The sequence below is a fragment of the Lynx rufus genome, unplaced genomic scaffold (assembly GCF_022079265.1).
Source record: "Lynx rufus isolate CCGP_SWC_20201006 ecotype Redwood Valley unplaced genomic scaffold, mLynRuf1.p SCAF_15, whole genome shotgun sequence".
Lineage (NCBI taxonomy): Eukaryota > Metazoa > Chordata > Mammalia > Carnivora > Felidae > Lynx > Lynx rufus.
The window spans coordinates 44051759-44073622 of NW_025814829.1; the positions used below are offsets into that span (position 1 = coordinate 44051759).

A 21864-nucleotide genomic window follows, 5' to 3' on the forward strand; every position below is an offset into this window, starting at 1 on the left:
ACCCACCTCGTGGGACAATTGTAAGGATTAAATGAATCACTGTATGTAAAGTGCTTAGAAACGGTATTTACTACACAGTAAATTCTATATTCAGAATTAAAAAATGAAGCTTTTTCTAGATTTGCCAAAGCATTTTCCAAAGGTTGTACCAGTTATGCCTTTTTTTTGAATACAAAATGTAAATATAACACAAAGGGACAAACATTATGTGGTTCTACTTACATGAGGTACTTAGAACAAGCAAATTAATGGACAAAAAGAGTAGAGGCTATTAGCGGATTGGGGGAGGAGAGAGTGAGGAGTGTTTAATGGGCACAGAGTTTCTGTTGAGGTTGATCCGATGTTCTGGAAATGGATATTGGTGGTGGTTAGCCAACACTGTGTGAATGTACTAACGTCACTGAATTGTATGCTTAAAAATACTTAAATTGGTAAACTTCATGCTATGTATATTTTACCACGCACACAAATAGAAAGGCACATGGACACATTTTGCTGCCCTCTGGTGCATTTGTTCACAGTTGATCTTGAGCAAGTCTGCCAGGAATGAGCTCTAGGTTGAGTTAGGGCCAATGTATTATAGTCTCTGTCCTCTTGGGTGTGTGGGTCCCCACGGGGGGTTTCCTGTTCTCTTCATCTTCAGCGGTAGCATTCCATATCTTCTGCTCCAGGCGTCGGCATCGTTGTGGAAATCTGATGTGGGGGGGTAGCACGGCAGCCAAAAGCCCATCCAGTTAGGGACACCACGGGGACTGGGATTGGGCTCTGGCCTTGTCCTAAGACCTTCCGCAAACCATTTCTCAGCCCTGTGTGTCCTCATCAGTCAGGTGTGATCCTGGAAGGCCTGCCTGCTGATGTACTGAGCGGGGCTGGTGATTCGCCTTTGTAGCCTGTCAAGTGCTATGAAAATATTAGTTCTTCTCTTCTTTCATTCTAGGTGCCGCTGATTCCCAGATCACGAAACGTTTCTGAGAGTTCCACCGTTTCAGTCAAGGAGGATGAGGAGGAATCCTCCGATGAGGCAGATAAAAAATCCTCCCCAAATCCAGCACAGACGGAAAAGCTAGGAGATGTGAAAGAGAACACAAAGGTGGCGGTCTTGTCCTGTTGCCATCATTCCCCCCACCCCCAACTGGGGGGCAGGGTTGGGAATCTGGGCTTTGGCCGGGCCTCTGACAACCCACCATCAGACTGGGGTCGGCTAATCTATTCGGCCGGAGGAGCACACCACAGGCCTTAAATCTCCCCCCTTCCCTTCCAGAGCTCAGGGTTTGGCTGGTTCAGCTGGTTTCGCTCGAAGCCCAGAAGCAACGCATCCCCTTCTGGAGAAGACTCGTCCGACAGTCCCGACTCTGAGGTGAGCATGAGGGTGTGAGGGCAGGGACGCTTCCGCCCTTTGGAGGAAGTTTCCTCAGAACCTCTGAGTCCGGGAGGTCTCATCTGGCAATTGGCAAAGGCAGATGATGAAGGGTCTTAAAAATTAGGACGAACAATATTAACTTTAGGGGGCCAGCGGTTGTCTGATCATTGAGCAGAGCAGTGGCAGGAAGAAAGTGGAGTTTTGGGGTGAGTGCCCGGCCGCAGGTCACAGGTTGAGGCCGCTGTTGAGGGCATGGTGAGGATACAGCCGCCGGCATGAATTTGTTAACCACTGGCATCACCAACACTGCCTTTCTTTCTCCACTAAGCAGGAGACCTCCGGAGAATCTTCTCCCCCTCAGGCCGGGCCCGGCCTCTCACTGACATCTCTCCCAGAGCCCCAGTCTCTGCCAGGAGGCCCCTTCTCTGGGGCCACAGGTACCGCCAACCGCATGCCTCTGGGCTGTCTGTGGGCTCTCTGTGCTCCTTGGCCATTGGGGGTGCCTCTGGAAGTGGAACTCCTCAGCCCTGGGCAGTGGACACAGCTCCCACTCGTTGCCTTCTAGGCGAGGGCGGAGTGCAAGGACCCGCGTCCGGTGAGGGAGCGGCCGAGGGCACGGGCAGTGGAGGCTTGTCTGGGCCTGAGGTGAGCCGTCTTGGGGCTGGAGCCTGGGGCCCCACCAGATGCCTGTATGAGGACTGCACACTCGGGGTGGGCTGGAGGCGCCATCTTGTGAGGGTCTGACTTGGGGAATCAGAGAGAACTTCTGCACCAGTTTGCTAGGGCCACCGTAACAAATGTCCCGGACTGAGCAGCTTAAACAGTTACTTCCTCACGGTTCTGGAGGCTGCAAGTCTGAGATGGAGGTGTGGGCAGAGGTGGTTTCTCCGGAGACCTCTTTCTCGGCTTGTTAGATGGCACTGGTTTCACATGGTGGCTCTTCTGTGTGTGTTGGTGTCCAGATTTTCTCTTCTTATGAGGATACCCGTCATACTGACTCAGGGCCCACCCTAATGACCTCATCTTACCTTAATCACCTATTTTTTAACTTTATTTTTAATTTTTTAAAGGTTTTATTAGACTTTTTTAAATGTTTATTTTTGAGACACAGAGCACGAGTGGGGGAGGGGCAGAGAGCGAGGCAGACACACAGAATCCTTAGCAGGCTCCACGAACCCACGAACCCATGAACCGTGAGATCATGACCCGAGCTGAAGGCAGACACTTAACCGACTGAGCCACCCAGGTGCCCCTTTAAAGGTTTTATTTATTAAAAAAAAAAAGTTAACGTTTATTTATTTTTGAGAGAGAGACAGAGTGTGAGTGGGGGAGGGGCAGAGAGAGAGGGAGACACAGAATCTGAAACAGGCTCCAGGCTCTGAGCTGTCAGCACAGAGCCTGATGCAAGGCTCGAACTCACGAGCCATGAGATCATGACCTGAACGGAGGTCAGACGCTTAACCGATGAGCCACCCAGGTGCCCCTTTAAAGGTTTTATTTTTAAATTTTTTTTTTTTCAACGTTTATTTATTTTTGGGACAGAGAGAGACAGAGCATGAACGGGGGAGGGGCAGAGAGAGAGGGAGACACAGAATCGGAAACAGGCTCCAGGCTCCGAGCCATCAGCCCAGAGCCTGACGCGGGGCTCGAACTCACGGACCGCGAGATCGTGACCTGGCTGAAGTCGGAGGCTTAACCGACTGCGCCACCCAGGCGCCCCTAAAGGTTTTATTTTTAAATAATCTCTACACCCATGGTGGGGCTTGAACCCACAACCCCAAGATCAAGAGTCAGATGATCTACCACCTGAGCCAGCCAGGCACTCCCTTAATCACCTCTTTAAAGACACTACCTCAGGGGCACCTGGGTAGCTCAGTCAGCTAAGCGTCTGATTCTTGATTTCGGCTCAGGTCACGATCTCATAGTTTTGTGGGTTTGAGCCCCTTGTTGGGGGCTCTGTGTTGACACGTGGAGCCTGCTTGGGATTTTTCTCTCTCTGCCCCTCCTGCACTTGGACTCTGTCTCTCTCAAAGTAAACAAATAAACCTAAAAAAAAAAAAAAAAAAAAGACAGTGCTTCCAAATACATTCTGAAGTACTGGGAGGGTTAGAATTTCAACACACGAAGTTTCAAGGGGACACAATATCAACTTCCCCTATCAACTTCCTCAGGTGAGATCTAGAGAACTGCCTCTTTCCCTTCCCCAGAGCTCATTAGTGTCTTTGGCAAGGGCTGTACACAATTCTTTTTTTTTTTAATGTTTATTTTTGAGAGAGAGAGAGAGAGAGAGAGAGAGAGAGGCTGAACCCGAGCAAGGGAGGGGAAGAGAAAGAGGGAGACACAGAATCCAAAGCAGGATCCAGGCTCTGAGCTGTCAGCACAGAGCCCGATGCGGGGCTCAAACCCACGAACCACAAGATCATGACCTGAGCTGAAGTTGGATGGTTAACTGACTGAGCCACCCAGGTGCTCCCCCACCCCCTGCTTTTTTTTTTTTTTTTTTTTTTTAATGAGGGCTGTAAATTCTTGATAAATCTTGCACACGGTACAAATTTCATGCTAATTGCCAGGAAACCATCTTTATTTCCTGTGGTTGGGTTAGAGCACTCTTGTAGTATTTTAGGCCTCTCAGAGAATATGACATTACATCCAGGGTTGGCTGTGCCCACGTGGGTGATGGCTGTTTGCTTGAATTACCTGAGTTCTAGCTTCCCTTTCTATCTGCATCTCATGACCAAAGTTGATGTGCAGGGAAGCCCTTGATTTTCTGGAATCAGAAATGGTGATTGATAGGATTTTCTATTGATTTCCATCACAGGGTGTTTCCTCTGACTTTTTCTACAACCCTGGTGTTCTGCTCCCCCCACCCCCCTTGAAAGGAGGTGTTCCTCTCTACAACCCATCTCAGGTCCCCCAGGTAAGGAAGCCCCGAAGGAGACGGGTTAGGAGCACAAATTTTGGATGAAGGTGATCCAGGTTTATAATCCTAGTTTGCCACTTACCATGTGTGAGTCCTTGAGCAATGCCTTACTTGCCCTCTGTAAGCCTCAGTTTCTGCATCTATAAAGTGGGGTTGGTAGTAGCTACCTTGCAGGGTAGATGTGAGGATTAAATGGGAGCATGTATGTGAAGGACTGCACACAGAAAATGGTCAATCAGTGTCGTTATTAGTGATATGACTCTTGACCTTTCACAGGTCTTGAGACTTTGAGAGACACATTGGTGTTGGTACCAGTGGTATGGAAATACCATTACTCCAACCCGGGGGTGAGGGGATCATTGCAACCTTTGAGAGAAGCTAAACTTCCTGCTCTTCAGGGACCTGGGGCAGACCGACCCTCTAATGTGCCGAGTTGGCCTCCCCCCTTCATAAAATTGAATTTCTTCTGCCACATCCAAGAGGTATTGGGTGAAAGTAACTAATTAGATTATGACAAAAGGAAGCCACATATAGCTCGCGTGTTCAGGATCCCCTAGCTCAGTCCTGCTAGCCAGCCCTGGATGGAGTCCTGCTTGGGGCTATGATCTCATGTGACGTTTATTCTTTTCCAGCTCTCCGTGGCTACTAGCTTGAACCGGCCGAATCGCCTAGCCCAGCGCCGCTATCCAACCCAGCCGTGATGAAAACCACACCCGTTCCAAGCTGGTCTCCTTCCTTGATCTCCAGCCCCTCTGCCATATTGGGGTCCCCAAGAGGGTTGTGCTGGCCTATTGCCTCCCCTGTCACGAAGAAGGCAAGAGGACAGGGTCTTCTAGGACACAGCTCAGTCCAGTCTCTTAACATTGGCTTCAGAATGATGGAGAGTAGTCGGGTAGAATAGCAGACCGGAGGTGAGCAGAATGCCAAGGGGGAGATTCAAGATGGTGGCTTCAGATCTTCAGGAAAGTCAAGGTTAAGAACCCCTTGGCTGGAATCAATGAGAACCCACTGGGCTCTGAGGCAGGAAATTATTTGGGGGAGGCTCTCAGAGCAGTATTCACAACTAACTTTGGTTCCTCAGTCTTAGTTATGGACCAATTCGTGCCTCTAGTTAGCAGAGCTTTTATACTGAAACTTGATTATTGCTTCCTGTCATAATTCCCTCCACAGTGACATTTCAGCAGTTTCCCTCTTGGTCCTAGTTTTGTGCACATTTTTATGTGCTTCAGATTAATTATATTTCTCTCACTTTCTTAGCTGGTCCTATTTTTTCACATTCTGGCATCTGGCTATCAAGTTAGATTGCTATAGGCATCATATTGTCATGGTAACCGCTGAACCTAGTGATGCAGATGGATGGAACATCAGTATAATAAATGATGGGGGATGTTTCCTAAAAATGCACCCCTTCCCTGAGAGAGGAGAACGTGTGCCTGATAGTGTTAACCCCGCCCTTCCTACCTCGGGCCTCTGCGGATTGACGTTCGCAGGGTCACGGGAGCCAGAGGGAGGCGGGGAACATCTTGGAAGCTTCCAGTTCTCTTTTCAAACCCAAAATAGGAATGACTCTTGCTGTTTGTCAGATTTGCTGAAAATTGCTCCTCACAAAGAACATTTTTTGTATGTGTAATTGTACATACAGGTTTTGTACTCTAATGCAGTACAGTTCTGATGTTGATAGCGATTAAACCAGACCATTTTATAGCAAGTGCTTGTCTCTGGCTGAGTTTTGCAGAGGGAGAGAGCAGCCAGAGCTCATTCATCCCTGAAGTGCTTCTAATAATGGTTTCGTCGTGTGATAAGGTGCGTGTAGCTGGAAAGAGCCCTTTGTTAACAAAGAATCTGGGGACTGAGCCTCCTGACTTCCAAGTCTGGTGTTATTTTTTCAATTGAAAAAATATGGACAAAAGCGCCTCTGATGCAAATCAGTCACTCCATTAACTAAATATTGCATACTCTGTTCTCTAAAAAGTTTATTCATCTCTCAGATTAAATTAGGAAATGTCTGCATAAGTGTTTTCTAGACTGAGAAGGCCCTCAGTCAATGCTGTCTCCTTACTTCCCCTAAAAGACTGCTGCTCCTTCACTCTGGCGTGCTGACACCCAGTGGCGGTACTATGGCAGTCGTGTGTGAGTTTCACAGGACCCAGACTCGGATCTCAAGGCAGCTCAACCTTGTAAACTTGGGCGAGGTTATTTCACTGACTGGTGCTTCAGTTCCCTCAACTGTAAAATGAGGATGAGAATTATGATAGTAGCTACCACATAGGGACATGCAAGAATGAGAACCAAAGTCTTAGAAAAGTACCCGAGGGGCGCCTGGGTGGCTCAGTCGGTGAAGCGTCCGACTTCGGCTCAGGTCATGATCTCGCGGTCCGTGAGTTCGAGCCCCACATCGGGCTCTGTGCTGACAGCTCAGAGCCTGGAGCCCGTTTCCGATTCTGTGTCTCCCTCTCTCTCTGCCCCTCCCCTGTTCATGCTCTGTCTCTCTCTGTCTCAAAAATAAATAAAACGTTAAAAAAAAAAAAAAAAGTACCTGGAATGAACCAAGCACTCTGTAAGTGTGGTTTAAAAAATTATTAGTAAACAATATAATAAGTAAAATCTAGACTGTCCTGTTGCCTACCAAGTTAAACTGTCATTTGTTTTAATATATTTTTTTAATGTTTATTTTTGGGAGAGAGAGCACGAACAGAGGAGGGGCAGAGAGAGGGAGACACAGAATCCGAAGCAGGCTCCAGGCTCTGAGCTGTCAGCACAGAGCCCGATGCGGGGCTCGAACTCACAAACCGTGAGATCATGACCTGAGCTGAACTTGGACACTTAACCGACTGAGCCACCCGGGTGCCCCTAAACGGTCAGTTTTTCATTCATGATATAGGTAATGGAACAGGAACTTAAAACTACTGTTCATTCAGTGTCCTTATTACTGAGTTTTTCTTCATGCACCTATCTGCCACCAATGCCAGATCCTGTGGCTTAGTGCCCCTGGGAACAAGGGCTTCAGGGAAGTCCTACCCCATAAAAAGAAGCTCTTGAGAGGAGGAGAGTGAGGGCTGAAGAGGAAGGCAGAGACAGCAGATGCTGGTGTGCTCACTTCCTCCTCCCGTTGGCGTTATTCATGGAAAGCCAGGAGTAAAGCATCAACAGAGCAAGCACTGAGCTGAGTTACTTCCTGGGCAGAGGGATACCCAGCAAGGGACTACTTTTCCGAGGGTAAGTCAGGGGGTTTTATGCACTAGAAAGGGAGGCCGTCATGCTATGTTTGCTAATTCATGATTGAAAGCTTGTGCTCTGCAAAGTCAGGTGCATCCATTAGTCTGTACATGGTTGGTTAAAACAAGTCCTGTTGTTCCTTGGGCAGGAAAGAGCCCTCAGCTGGGTCCAGTGAGGGCTGATGAACCGGGGTCACTCAGAGTTCTTGGTTGTTTATCAGCTCTTTTGACTCGTGGTGATGGTGGGGAGGTTGCTGAAGGTCATGATTCTTTTACAGCTTCAGCTGGCCGAAACCAGTTTTGGTGAAACAAAGCAAGTGCAGCTGTAAGAGGAAAGTATTTGTTTCCTTCTTTAGAAAGTGGAAGCTTTGGGGAGCAGAGCAGGTTGTGATAGAAATCTGCTGCTAGGGGGCGCCTGCGAGGCTCAGTCGGTTAAGCGTCCAACTTCAGCTCAGGTCATGATCTCGCAGTTTGTGGGTTCGAGCCCCAGGTCGGGCTCTGTGCTGACAGTTCAGAGCCTGAGCCTGTTTCAGATTCTGTGTCTCCCTCTCCTTCTGCCCCTCCCCCCACTCACACTGTCTCTTTCTCAAAATAAAGGCATAAAAAAAAAAAAAAAAGATGCCTCCAGGGCTGGGGAGCCTGAGAGCGTGGGGCTTGTGGCCTCTTCCTTATCTGTAGCTTGGGAGAGGCTGCAGGGTCTGAGGGGAAGCTGGCTCTGGCCTAGCAACTTGTCCCACGTGACTTGAGGGTCCTAACAGCTTGGCCTCAGGGACGGTCAAGGTCTGAGGCAGAGCTTCTAGCGCCCTGCGGCCTGGTGCACGTGGACCCCAGCAGGGAAGGATGGCTCGGTGTCCCTGAAGGCCACAAGGGGCCGGCTGTGCCCCAGCCAGACACCTGCAGAGAAGAGGGCCCACTGTATCAGCCACAGGCCTGCCTTCCCGTCACCATGAGCCATGGCGGGGAGAGAGAGTAAGCGGAATTCTCCAAGGGAAAGCTTTACCCACAGACACTATTTCAAAGGGAAGAGCCTGAGACATCAACCTGCAAGTGTGTTTCCTCCCCTGTTCTTCAATGGGGTGTAGGCTCGGACAAAGAATACTTACAGGGAACAAAGATGCTACGTTTTCCTTAAAAAACTGAGCGGTGATGTGCAAATTTGCGATCCTGCAATATACATATAATTTAATATTTATATGAAAACATTTAAACTTAATGTTCAGTAATTTGGAAGAGAACAAACCGTTAAATTCCCATTTAAGTGTCTTTATCACATATCACCATTCCAGCCCTTCTGTCTAATCCCCTTACATGCATATAAAACTGCAGACCAACCAGGCTGCCTCAGTCACCTGCATCTACTCCCCTGTCAGCCTTCTCAAGCTTCAGGTTGTGCAGGATCAAAGCCTCTTCGAGCTTTCCTTCCCCCCTAGAAATCTTTTTTTTTTTTTTCCTCTTTGGTCTCTTCCTCTGGGCAACCAAGACGAAGGGCAAGAGACCGCCTCCACCTCTTCACAAAAATCGGAATATTATCTTCCCAAGAGGAAATATACAAAACAGTCTTCGGCTTGAAAAGAACAATAGGGGTGTAATTTGGGTCTGAGCGCTCTCTGGGGTTTCTCTGATACTTTCTTCCCACCCCTTCACAGAGAGTGGAATGGAAGTGATGTTCGCCTCTTCTGTTTGCCAGCCGAAGCTGGAAATTGCACAGATCACGATCTGCACACCACAGGGTGCTGGCCACTTACCTGAGGTTGCAGCCAAACGTGGTCCCCAACGCTGCCGGCTCCCCATGAGCGCCTGAGTCAGCCACTGCCCATTCAGGTCCTCCAGAAATGGTTTCTTTATGAGATGTAAAGATATTTTGAATGAGGATTAACAGCACAGTGAAATGTTCTGTTACAACCTCATTAAGTAGAGGAATCTGCTTCCCATGCTTTCGTCCTTTCTGTACGCATCTCTGGGTAACAGCTCTTCGCTGGAACTAGATCAACGGCAGCATAACTTGACTGACCTGCACAAACTGCCTGTTACTTGAACGTGAGGCGTTGTCCTGGTCTTGATCCGCCTTAGAGCCGATTAAGTATCCAATTTTTAAAGAATCTCAAGAGAGGGGGATTCCTCGGCAGCCCAGACTTTCACACCCTTGACATTAGGAAGTTATTCCTAATACTTTATACCCAAATCACTCATGTGGCTCTTTAAGACTCTCAGCCGGTCCTCAGTGGAAATGGAGAACAGCTGCTTGCCGCCACCTGTGCCCAGAGTTCTTTCGCATTCTGGAAGGCCATTAAATCCTGCCTCAGCTTGTGAAATGAAGGTTCACAAAATGGGGTTTTCTTGATTAGAATTGGGGGTGAAACTACCTAAATGTTTGGAGTCTCCTGGTAGCTACAATGGCCAGACATTCCGAATTTCACTAATAGCAATAATACTTCTTGACTGTTTACTTTGCATCGGGTACTGTGAAATGCAGTCCGTGAAGTGCCCAGTATTATGCAACATTTTATAGAAAACTCCAGAGAGATTAAGCGATTTGTCCAAAGGCACACAGCTAGTAAGGAGGGAGCTGGGGTTAGAGTCCAGGTAGTCTGAATCCAGCCCTCAGAATCTGGGCTTGAAGCCACATTGCCCCTGGCCATGCGTACATTCATTCGGTCATTCATCAAACAGTAATTGAATGAATGACGTTTCAGGCACTGTTCTGCGTTCCCAGCATGATAGCCTCGACCGTTAAAATACTCTTTGTCTAGTGAGGGAGACAGACACACAGACACAGCATTTACTACATAACTTAGGAACTTTTAGACTTAAAAATGTGTTCGGACGCACCTGAGTGGCTCAGTCGGTTGAGCGCCTGACTCTTGATTTCGGCTCAGGTCATGATCTCACGGTTCATGGGGTTGAGCCCTGCGTCAGGCTGGGTGCTGACATCTCGGAGCCTGTTTGGGATTCTCTCTCTGCCTCTCCCCCGCTCGTGCTCTCTCTCTCTCAAAATACATAAATAAACATTAAAAATCATGTTCGAGGAACTTAGTACCTCGATACCCCTTAATAATATAGGGGTTTCATCTATTTATAGAACTTGGGGGCCAATACGTAATATGTTCAGATTGCACCACCTCTCGTAGGCTAAGATCAAAGTTAAATTCACTGCTCGCGTATACAATAGAAAATGTGTTGGTCAAAGTTTAAAGCGGCATCGAGGTGTGGGTGTGCGGGAAGTCTGAGGGAACAAGAGTAACAGTGCACTGTGATCACAAGTGCCGTGGAGCAATGGCAGCTGAAAGAGAGAGAATCTGATTCTGACCTGCCAGACTGCCCCAGAATCCCCTGTTGCTTCCTGCCCTTTGCACGATTCTGAGGCAGGAAAAGACTGACTATTGCAGTGGCGCTTTCTGAAGGGCGGCGTGCGAGGTGGGGCCTGTGTGTGATTTTGTGTGTGTGCACACATGGGGCGGCCATCGCGTGAAGATGGCTTCTGAGTGTATCTCTTCACCTAAGTTCCACCTCTGCCTTGCATTTCCTCTTCTTCACAATTACTGCTTAGTCTCAAGAGAGGATTACTTAGAAGCCTCTTCATTAAGCGTCATCCAAGTGGCTGACACTATGTAGATATCCATGGAGTCTCACGTACTAGAACAGGATGTAACAGATCATATGTCAATAACTCCGAACACTTGGCTAGGAAAGTTTAGCTACTTTCTTGCGTTCCTGCACACCAGCTTCTTGGAAATCAAAGGTCTTGACTTTGAAAACTTGTCTCTGCGCACCAGGGGCCCATTTTGGAGTGTAAAAGATGATCACCAAGTGTTTTCTGTTTTGATTTTCCACTGTCCTTGCGTTCTACAATCATGATTTAGGGTCCCAAGGAGATCTCATTGTCCTGGAGCAGAAATCATTTTGAGTTTTGGGCTTCAAGATTTTATGGCCACTTTTGGGATAGTTAAATAAATACCCTTGAATTAAGGAACAAATCGAAGCCCCATAGTCATGACTTCATGTTAGTTTTCAGCTTCTTCTCTTTGCAGACAGCCACAACTGCCCCCACCCCTCCCGCCACAGATGGTGTTAGCCGTCCCAATAACGCACATCAGTTAATATCTTGAGTCAGGATCCAATTGAAGGAGCTTGTCTAACAGGTACATTGCCGACAACCTGAGATACATTGACACTTGCTAAATCGGTTTTTAAATGCACTAGAGTAGTTTGCAATTTAAAAGCAGTGGATGTGAGGCGCCTAAAATAAAGAATTATTTGCAAAGAAAACAATCACTCCCAATTTAACACCCTGTAGAGGCTGACTTTGTAGTCTCAGGGAAGAAGATTAAGAAGATTTTCAGGGGCGCCTGGGTGGCTCAGTCGGTTAAGCATCCGACTTCGGCTCAGGTCATGATCTCGTGGTCTGCGTGTTCGAGCCCCGCGTCAGGCTCTGTGCTGACAGCTCAGAGCCTGGAGCCTGTTTCAGATTCTGTGTTGCCCTCTCTCTCTGACCCTCCCCTGTTCATGCTGTCTCTCCCTGTCTCAAAAATAAAATAAACGTTAAAAAAAATTAAAAAAAAAAAAGATTTTCATTCTAGGTTCCCACCCCAATAGCTGAACTGGTGACCTGTAGTAAGTTAATTGAATTTCTCAGTGTCCCCAAACTTGTCAGTCAAAAACTTGGATCCACTCATTCAACAAACATTTTTTAGGACCTTCCATGGGATAGAGAAATGAAAGTGACGTGCTAGCTCTCAGAGCGCACAGAGTTGTCCCAGGTGCTATTGATGTATTGCACTCTGGTTCTGCCTACCTGGAAGGAGGTGGTTGGGAAGGTTCTGGAGGGGGTAACTTTATCCATGAAAAGACCATGGCCCAGAGAGGTTAATCAATTTTCCCAAATCCCCTTAGTTAAAGTTCTGATTTTCAGGCTGATGAGCTTTTCCTTTGAATATGAAAACACAATTTAAAATGCAAAGCTTTTTATTGTTGCAATGAGGGTGTGGGTTTTTTTTGTTTGTTTTTGTTTTTTGTTTGTTTGTTTTGTTTTCTTTAAAGAGAGAGAGCATGCATGAGGGGGGAGGGGAAGAGGGAAAAAGAGAGAGAGAATCCCAAGCAGGCTCAATCCCCACCCTGGGATCATGACCTGAGCAGAAATCAAGAGTCAGTAGCTCAACAGACTGAGCCACCCAGGCGCCCTGAGTGTGTGTGTCTAGTAATAAAAGCATTGGTAATAATAATAATAATAATATTTTGTGCTAGGTATTGATACAAGAGTGTAAGTTTACATGTGTTTGCCATTAAATTCTTTTTTTTTTAAATTTTTTAATGTTTATTTATTTTTGAGAGAGACAGAGACAGAATGCGAGTGGGGTGGGGCAGAGAGAGAGGGAGGCACAGAATCCGAAGCAGGCTCCAGGCTCTGAGCTGTCAGCACAGAGCCTGACGCGGGGCTCGAACACACAAGCTGTGAGATCATGACCTGAGCCGAAGTCGGACGCTCAACCGACTGAGCCACCCTGGCGCCCCTGTCATTACATTCTCTTAACAATGAAGTGGGTATTCTGAAGAAACTGAGCACAGAGTTCAAGTAATTTGCATAACATCACACAGTCAGTGATGGAGCTGGGAAAGCATTGTGGTAGGTGCCTCTTCTTTAATCTTTAAAACAACTCATCGAGGTGGATTTATTAGTCTCACTGCCCAGAAGAGGAAATAAAGGCACAGAGAGTTTAGTAACTTCCTCAAGATCACACAGTAAGTGGAGGAGCTGGGATTTGCACCTATGTACTCTGACCCCAGAGCCGAGGCTCTTACCTCTTGTTCACCTAGTTTAAGGTGGTTGCACCTCTTCTGCAAACCCAAACAGGACCACTGACCCTCATTCCCAGCCTTCCAGTGCTGTCTCAGCCAGGGTAAAACTCTGTTCTTCTGTTTCCCATGTGCAGCTGAGGAATATTACTCATTATCTTGAGTGTTTATGCGTATGTCTGTTTTGAACGTTAGACTTGTGACTTTTCAGGGACAGGGTGATGTAACTTACCCATCTTTGTATGCCCAGCACCTTGCACAATGCCGGTACCTAATCCAGGCTCAAAATTCAAAATAGACCTGAATGAATCGTTTCTCATCACGAGAACCTCAGAACTGTTTGTAAGGAGATGCCCACAAATTATGTCTGACCTAGAGGTTGCCATATGGGGTCATCTTATTGTTAGAATTTGATCCATTCCTGCATCTTTAGAAGCTGGGACAGGTCTTGGTATATAATAAATGTGAAAAAAAAATCTGTGAATGAATGAATGGCTTTGTAAGGGAGGCCAAATGAGAGGATCGCTGCAGCTTTTGGGAAACTGTCTACAGGAGAGATGATAGATGTTTGGAAGGAGGAGCCCGGGGCCCCTTGCAGAGACCCCCCACGCAGGCAGCCTCTGTGGCAGCTGATGGAAGAAAGGTGCCCCCGTTTGAGGTCAAGGGAAGGGATGTCCTGCGTTTATGACTCTTCATTTGACCCTCAGGGGTGCCAAATTTTGGCAGAAGAACGTCTTGGCTTTAAAAGGTACTTCACCCCTTTACAACCGGTATAATTGCTGTTGCAATGCTTTGCCCCAGCAGTGTCTTAATTAGGTCAGATTTCATACCCCGGGCTTTAACTTAAGCCTCCCGTATCTGCAATCCTAAGGTTCCCTACTCTTGGCATTGCCAGGAAGCGTTCCCATTTTCTAGATGGGGTGAGGGGGACACTCTGCCCTAGAGCCTGTTTTTGCACTCTTCCGGGGGTGCAGACGGGGTCCAGGGGAGCTAGGGGAAAGGAGATGAATGTGCCAAGCGAGTCATCTAAATTCTTCTAAAAAAGAAAATCCCACTGCTTTAAAATTTATTTTAATGTTTTTATTTATTTTTGAGACAGAGAGAGAGCACAAGCAGGGGAGGGGCAGAGAGAGAGGGAGACACAGAATCCAAAGCAGGCTCAGAGCTGTCAGCACAGAGTCTGACGTGGGGCTCAAACTCACGGACTGTGAGATCATGCCCTGAGCTGAAGTCAGACGCTTAACTGACTGAGCCATTCAGGCACCCTAAGAAAAAAATCCCCTTTCTAAGTCGCCCTGTTCTAAGCACTGTTTGGATATTGCTTGGATAATTGCAGGATCCAAGGCTCTTCGTGTTTAGTTAAATTATATAGTTTGGCACTCTGTGCGTTAAAAAAAAAAGCCACCTTTTTATTATCTGCCTTTTATCAAGCAGAACACGCCCCTAGAGTTATATCCTTCCTCTCCCCACCATGCCACCCAATAATGAGAAGTAAGCCATTTGCCAAGAAAACAAACACAATATAAAAATGACACAAATACGTAATCCCCAACCCAGAAGGAAAAGAGCATCTGCCAGCTGGCGGTGTAATATTTATCCAGAAGAGAAGGTGCCCCAACAGACTGAAATTCCTCTGTGGGATGGGGGAGGCTGGGGGGAGGTGAGTGATGGAAATCACCTGTATGGGCCTGGCCCAAATGGGGACACGGTGGAAATCAATTCAGCGAGCTCCGTGTGGCTGTCCCCTGTTATGGGTGCATTCAGGAGGCACCTGAAGAGGCCATCAATCGGTCATGTGAAAGGGGAGGGGTGGGGGGAGAAAGGAGGTCATTGGAAGTCAGCTTGACTGGGGACTTCTCCTCCAGCGGGAAGTGTAGCTAGAGAAATACAGGACAGAGACATCCCCAGGTAAGGCAAACTGGAGCTTTAGCCCCGGCCTTGGGGAGCAGCGTGGTGAGAAAGGAAAATCCACTCTGGCTGTAGCATTTCAGACGAGCCTCTTTGCTAACTCGTGGTCTGCTTCTGGGCTGGGACAAAATTTTACTCCTCCCGCCCGAGAAATGCACTTTCCGTGGCCTCAGCTGACTCAAAGCCCGCACTGATTTATATATAACTTGCATCTAATTCCTTAATCAAATGCTCTTCGAGTGAATAGAAATTCTGTTATTAGAAATTGTGCAATGCATGGAAGCCAGTCAATCTTCCGTTTTATTGATAAATTGGAATGTTAAAACAACTATGCTGGTCGGTATGACAGTTCTGTCTAAGAAAGAGGCAGTTAACAGAGCTGTGTAAATCAGAAGGGTCCTGAAACTGTGGTTGGGGAGACATGATATGGCAAAACGTCTACCAATAAAGTGGAGTATTACAGCAAATTACCCAGTTTATACATGCAGGCAAAGCTTCGCTTCTCATGCCATGTTTGAAAGCCAATAAAGCTTGCAAATGTGATGGGAGCCACTATTTCTGCCTCTGTGCAGCTGTTTATCAGCAGCTTTTTAACACATTTTCACATATTAATGAGGCGGCATAGCAGTTCCAGAATTAGAACAGTGGGATGTATCATTGTCTGCCTTATCTGAAGATGCGCCTGCTGTCAGCGTCGTTACCAGGGTGTGCACAATGGGAATGGAGTTTTGGTGGGTGCTGCACGACCCCTCCTTCCCTGGGTCCCAAACCCCCTCATCTCTGAATCTGCTCATCTCTGCGCTGCTTTTGTGGCATTTGGGAATTTTGCAACTTTGTCTCCTCGTTTCATGATTTATGTGTCAGTAAGCCTTGAAAATTCCTCAGTTGCTTTCCCATGAGTTTCCTAAAATAGTCCCTGGCATTCAGTAGGTGCTCCATAAATGTTGAATGAAGGAATGAATGAGTGGCCAGGTAGATGGATGAAAGTGTTCCTTCAACTATACTTCAAAAAAGAATAGAAAAGAAAGTGTTTTCTCAGTGGCTACCCTCTGCAGGCACCCATCACCTGTCACTGTGGCTTCAAGACGCAAAATACATACAACGCGTGGCTTTCCTTGAATTTGCATACGGATGGCGCAATGGCAAATGAGGTCTCTAAACCAAGAACTTTCAGAGACGTAGGAGCCTTTGACACAGAGATTCCCAAACACAGGTCTGCTGCTGTGGCCAGAGCGTTGCAAAGTTTTAGCCCTTCTTCAGTGAAAAGAGAAAAAGAAGCGGTGAGTTTTCATGGAGCTAACATGAATTCTCTTAGATTTCTGAGATTGGGTCCTTCTCCATTATTTGACATTGAAATGCCATTTCTTTTTTTAAAATAATGGTAATGGACACTGGCATTTTAAAAAATGCCCTGGGGCACCTGGGTGGCTCAGTCGGTTAAGCGTCCGACTTCAGCTCAGGTCACGATCTCGCGGTCCGTGAGTTCGAGCCCCGCGTCGGGCTCTGGGCTGATGGCTCAGAGCCTGGAGCCTGTTTCCGATTCTGTGTCTCCCTCTCTCTCTGCCCCTCCCCCGTTCATGCTTTGTCTCTCTCTGTCTCAAAAATAAATAAAAAACGTTAAAAAAATTTAAAAAATGCCTTAACTTGGCAAAACAAAAACTTCCTGAGTCTCTCACTTTTTTGGGTTTTTTTTTTTTTTTTTTTTTGGTTGGGGGAAAAACTGGCCCATTTCAGCGAATGCTAAGACCTGTCAAGTGCTAAAGTACGTCTCTGTCCTGTCTCTTCAGAGCAGGCATCCGGGCAGGATCACATGAATCTTGTGGGAATGCCATCACTAAGCTATGAGAGATTTCTGAAATCCAGGTCAGTCGCTCTAAGAGAGGAGCCAAGAGGCCAGTAGACTCATGTCTCATGCTTTCTTTTCTGCTGCACATGTAGTTGCTGCATTGCCTTTAGGCGGGACATACACGTGCCCCGTGGTGAAAATACAGAGCACCTCTCTGAGCTCTGAGCATTCTAGCTGGTGTGAATTGTGGGAAAAGAAAGCGCTGCGTAGGCACACCTGCACAGTCACGCCTCCTTTCTCTGAATTCCCACGGCTCTTACCGTCTACGCCACAAAGCACAGCCCTGGCTTTTTCATATTGTCGTCTGTGCCGTGTTTGTTATTCTTACCTCCCCTAAAGGATAGGAACACACGACTTGAATCCTGTTCCTAATTGAGAAACCGGTTTGTTTGTTTTTTTTCCTTTTCTTGAAAACACAATCTTTTCTGGAGGCGGTTGGCCACTCATGGTTCTACACATGTCGGAGAGATGTGAGATTCTGTTGACCTGGTTTCCCGCGCTGGCTCTGTGACTGATGGATGACACTGTACGAGTGAGTGCTGAATCTCACGGACTCCAGAGCCCTGTCGCTAAGAGGAAATGACAGTCCTGACCTGCCTCGCTGCGAGAAGTGTCCTATGCATTAACTGCCTAATGATGCTAATGCTCTTTGAGAATATAAATGTGAAACATTATCATTATGGGTAATACCAGTCTTCAGTTTTTAAATGTTTTTCCTCAAAGGGGAGAGGCAGAAAGATTATTTAAAGAAATAGTGAATAGAAGGCTACCGTTTGGGCTTCATTTATGACTGACTTTGATCAGGATGGCATAAGTGGTGGGAATGCGGTCTTGAAGTCCTGAAGGTAATTATTTCTACTTCGGGGCATGAAGTCTTTTCTTTCTCCTCCTCCCATCAGGGAAAAAAGAAAGAAAGCGAATGCTCTTAAAAAAATAAGACGATTTCTCTATGTCAGGTCTGGCAATAGTGTTTGCTAAAGTTGCTGCTACAAAAGTAGCCCAGCTGAGTAGACAGGAATTGCCACAGAGCTGGCCTCTGCCTTTACCATCTTGCCATGGAAGGAGCCAGAAGCAGGAGAGGTCATAAGATTTTTTTTTTAAGCTCCTTTAGGTTTTTAGAATTTTAAGAGTAAAAGGATTCTTGTAGATCCTGTAATCCTTGTCCAGTGTCCTTTCTACTTGTGACAGACATTTGTGGCTCCCTGGTGGTATGTTTCCTGTTGCCTCTGTAAAAAAATGATCACAAACTTAGTGGCTTGAACCAATACAAATCTATTATCTTACAGTTCTGGAAGCAGAAGCCTGCTGAGTCTTAGGGGGCTAAAATCAAATGTTAGCAGAGCTGGTTCCTTCTGGAGGCTCTAGGGAGACTCTGTTCCTTGTCTCTTCCAGGTTCTGGGGACAGCCCACATTCCTTGGCTTGTGGCCACATTGCTCCAGCCTTGCTTCCATTATTGCATGGTCTTCTCTTCTCTGTCAAATCTCTCTCTCTCTCTCTCTCTCTCTCTCTCTCTCTCTGCCTCCTCCTTATAAGGAGTCTTTGATATATTGGCCGAGAAAATGCCAAGTGTAAGGGTCCTGAGGTAGAGCATGCTTGGTGTATGAGTAACAGTTGAGAAGTCAGGATGCTGAGGGTGATGCAAGGGGAAGGGGCAGTAGAAGAGCTCAGAGATGGGGGCAAGGGCAGGTCATATAGGACATAGAGGTCAGTGTAAGATCCTTGGCCTCTGTTCCACAGGAGAGGGAAACTCCTACTGGCTTTGAGCAGAGGAGTGACTGCCATGATCTGACCTACATTTTCCGAGGACCACTCTGGTTGCTGGGTGGAGACTGTGACCATCCAGGTAATAGAACATGGTGGCAGGATCGAGGTGGTGGCTGTGGGGATGGTGGTAGGAAGTGGTGGAATTCTGTATACATGTTCAGGGTCGAACTATTAGAATTTGCTGATGGGTTGGCTATTGGGGTGTGAGAGAAACAAAGGCATACAACCTAGATTTTGGGGTCTAGAAGGAGGAAACTGGGGGAAGGCCACAGGAAGAGCAGATGTGGGGAAAAGATTGAGTTTGGTCTGGACATATTGGGTCTGAGATGTGTGTGGGAATTACAAGTGGAGATGTGTCAAGTCTATGCAGCTAGATTTGCTAGTCCCAAGTTCAAGGGAGAAGTCGGTAAAAAGTCTTCAGAGAATACATTCTTAAAACCTATCATGTCTGCTTATTTGTCAAAGGGCAAAGACCAAGTCCTTTAATATGACATTTAAGGTTTTCTATGGGCTGGGGTCACTTTCTTCTCTCATTGAGCTTCTCCTACACCCAATGCTTCAATCACTGATAATCTCCAAACCCTATTATGCTTTTCATGCTTCATAGTCTCCACTTGTGTTGTGCCCTTGACCTGGAATGTGCTTCCCTCCCTTGCCTTCAAAATCCTGTTAATCCTGATTGCTTCTTCTGATTGCTTTAGCTGAAATCCACCATGCCCTCCCCTGTGTTCCCAGGTAGACTGTGTTCCCTGTCTACTTATATTTGACTACTCACATTTAAGTCTATATCCCCTCTAGATTGTAAGTTCCTTAATGGTAGAGAAGGACCATGGTTCACTGATCCTTATATCTCTAAGACATCTCCATGATGGAGGTGGACATGGGTGTGGGATCCTAAAAACCATAATCCCCAATCAGTCACTCTTCACCACTACTGGTTTCGAGGTAGACTTGTGTGGAGGACATGGCCAGACAGTAGCACACTATTGATTCCTACAGGGGTTGGTCAAAATCCCCATGTGGAACTCATGGCCTGGGGGAGCTGGCTTCAACGTGCGAGTCACAGTGTTGTCTTTGCCTCCTGAAGAGCTCAAAGGCTCGACTTCAAACTGGCTTCCTGGGTCCCTTTCCCTGACGCCCACCCACAAGTCTTGACCACTCTCTGTGAAGGTAAGAGGGCAAGGACAACTGAATCTCACAGGGAGAAGATCTAGGGAAATATAGCCCAGAGCACAGCTGGCTTGAGTCATGTCCATGAGAGACTTGGGAGAGGAGAGTTGGTAGGAAGCCAGAGGCATAACTCATCACGCTAACCAGATATGAGGACACGATCTGGAAATAAAATCAGGGACTAAATAAGGAGGAGCGAGAGTGGGTCGGGGATGCAAGGGCATCTAACTTCTTGTTCACTGCACGGGCCATTCCACTTTCCATGATTCCGTAGTGTCCCAAGCCATGTCGCGCATGAGCTGCAGTGAAGACAGCCCCGAGTCCCACCACCAGGTGGAGCCTGTCCTTGCATCTAACCCTGATTTTTCTCCTGGCAAACGCTGAATAAGGTTTCACTGGATTTGCTGAATTGGGTAAATCCTCAGAACACACGCATGTTCCCAAAGGAAAGAGCGGTTAGTCTGCGTCAATAACAGCAAGTGCGGTGAAAATGTAAGAGGCTTTCCCTGAGATCCTAATATAAGATATGGGATAATGTAGTGGGAAAGAGTGAGGGCTCTGGAGCTCTGTGATCTTGGACAAGTTAACCTTCCAGGGCCTCAGTTTGCTCATCCATAAATGGAAGTGATGCCATTTCTCACATCATAGGATCTTTTCTGTTTTTTGTTTTTTTGTTTGTTTGTTTTGTTTTTTGCATTAAATGAGTTAACATTTCTCAATACTTAAAACAGTGCTGGGCACATAGTGACTAACCAATAGTCATAGCTATTCTAACTATTTCATAAAAGCGAGTTAGTTATAGAATGGCAGAGGGTAGCTATGTCAGAGGACCTCTCTAAATCTTTGTTTTAAGGAGGTTTGAAACTTCTAAGGAAGAAAGATACTTTATCACGTCGTCCATGTCTCTTACCTGAATATTTCTCACTGCCACGCAGCCTATTTCTCGGCAGCTTGAATGACCCTTCTCATCCGGAGGGAAATCTTATTGGAGCTGGTTATGGGGCTGTTATTTAGACAGCTGCTTTTTGGCACGATCCCAAGTGAAATGTTTGAGCTGGCTCCTTCCTCAGGCTCAGAAGTCACCTGGTTAATGTGAACTTTGATGGTCGTGGGATGCTCAGCTGGCGTCTCTGGCTTGTGTCACACCAGGCAGGTGGTCTAGGACCAAGGGCACAGCAGTTGGCAGCAATGGGCGTTGGAAGGTTACCAAGGCCCGGGCACACTCTCATCAGTCTGTGTGTGTGGCCTCTCCAGATGGGTAAAAAAGGATCTTACCAGGAATCTCTGAAGCAGTATTTTCTTCCCAGTTTTTCTGGCTTTCATGGTTCAGAATTTCATTTCCATCTGGGTAGTTTGAGGGTCTTTTGCCATGCAGGCTTTTGGTCTTCTTCCTGTTAACATTTGTCTGGCCAATTAGAACTCTGATGTGGAAGTCCTGCATGCCTTTCTGATGGTGTCCTTTGAATTCTTCTATTTACCTTTTTAAACCACACTTCCCCCCGTTTCTATGAGGATCATCGTTCATCGTAAGAGGCAGCTGACAGGGGCAGAGGGACTCTTAAGTACATACAGATTCTTGTCTTGATACCTGATTAATTCAACCCCCCCACTCCCCATATTCCAGTGTCAATATCTCCTGTCACTTTCTGAATTCCAAGAGGGGATTTAATTTTGGAATCAGAAAAACAAAATCAATGCTTAAAGGCTTCTCTTTTTTGAACCCTATTTAGGTGGATCAGTTATAATCTTTTACTTCTATGATATGTTTTACATAAGAATATTCATTCAACAAATATTTACTAACTGTTGGGGACGAGGCTGGTTCGAACACTGAAGGGGAATATCAGATGTATATTTCCATCTCTATGTCTACATATTTAATAGAGATTA

The 21864-nt window shown here is 46.8% G+C and overlaps 1 protein-coding gene across 1 annotated transcript in view; it reads left to right on the top strand.

Annotated features, from left to right (window-relative positions):
• The window catches only part of SEC16B (SEC16 homolog B, endoplasmic reticulum export factor), a 39756-nt gene extending 33160 nt beyond the window's left edge, over positions 1-6596 (top strand). Inside the window, exons 20-25 of the mRNA XM_047077312.1 lie at positions 938-1090; positions 1262-1357; positions 1692-1797; positions 1926-2005; positions 4179-4277; positions 4913-6596. Coding sequence (XP_046933268.1) covers positions 938-1090; positions 1262-1357; positions 1692-1797; positions 1926-2005; positions 4179-4277; positions 4913-4981 — 603 coding nt within the window. The 3' untranslated portion in view covers positions 4982-6596. The remainder of the gene's footprint in view (positions 1-937; positions 1091-1261; positions 1358-1691; positions 1798-1925; positions 2006-4178; positions 4278-4912) is intronic.
• Positions 6597-21864: the final 15268 nt, after the last annotated feature.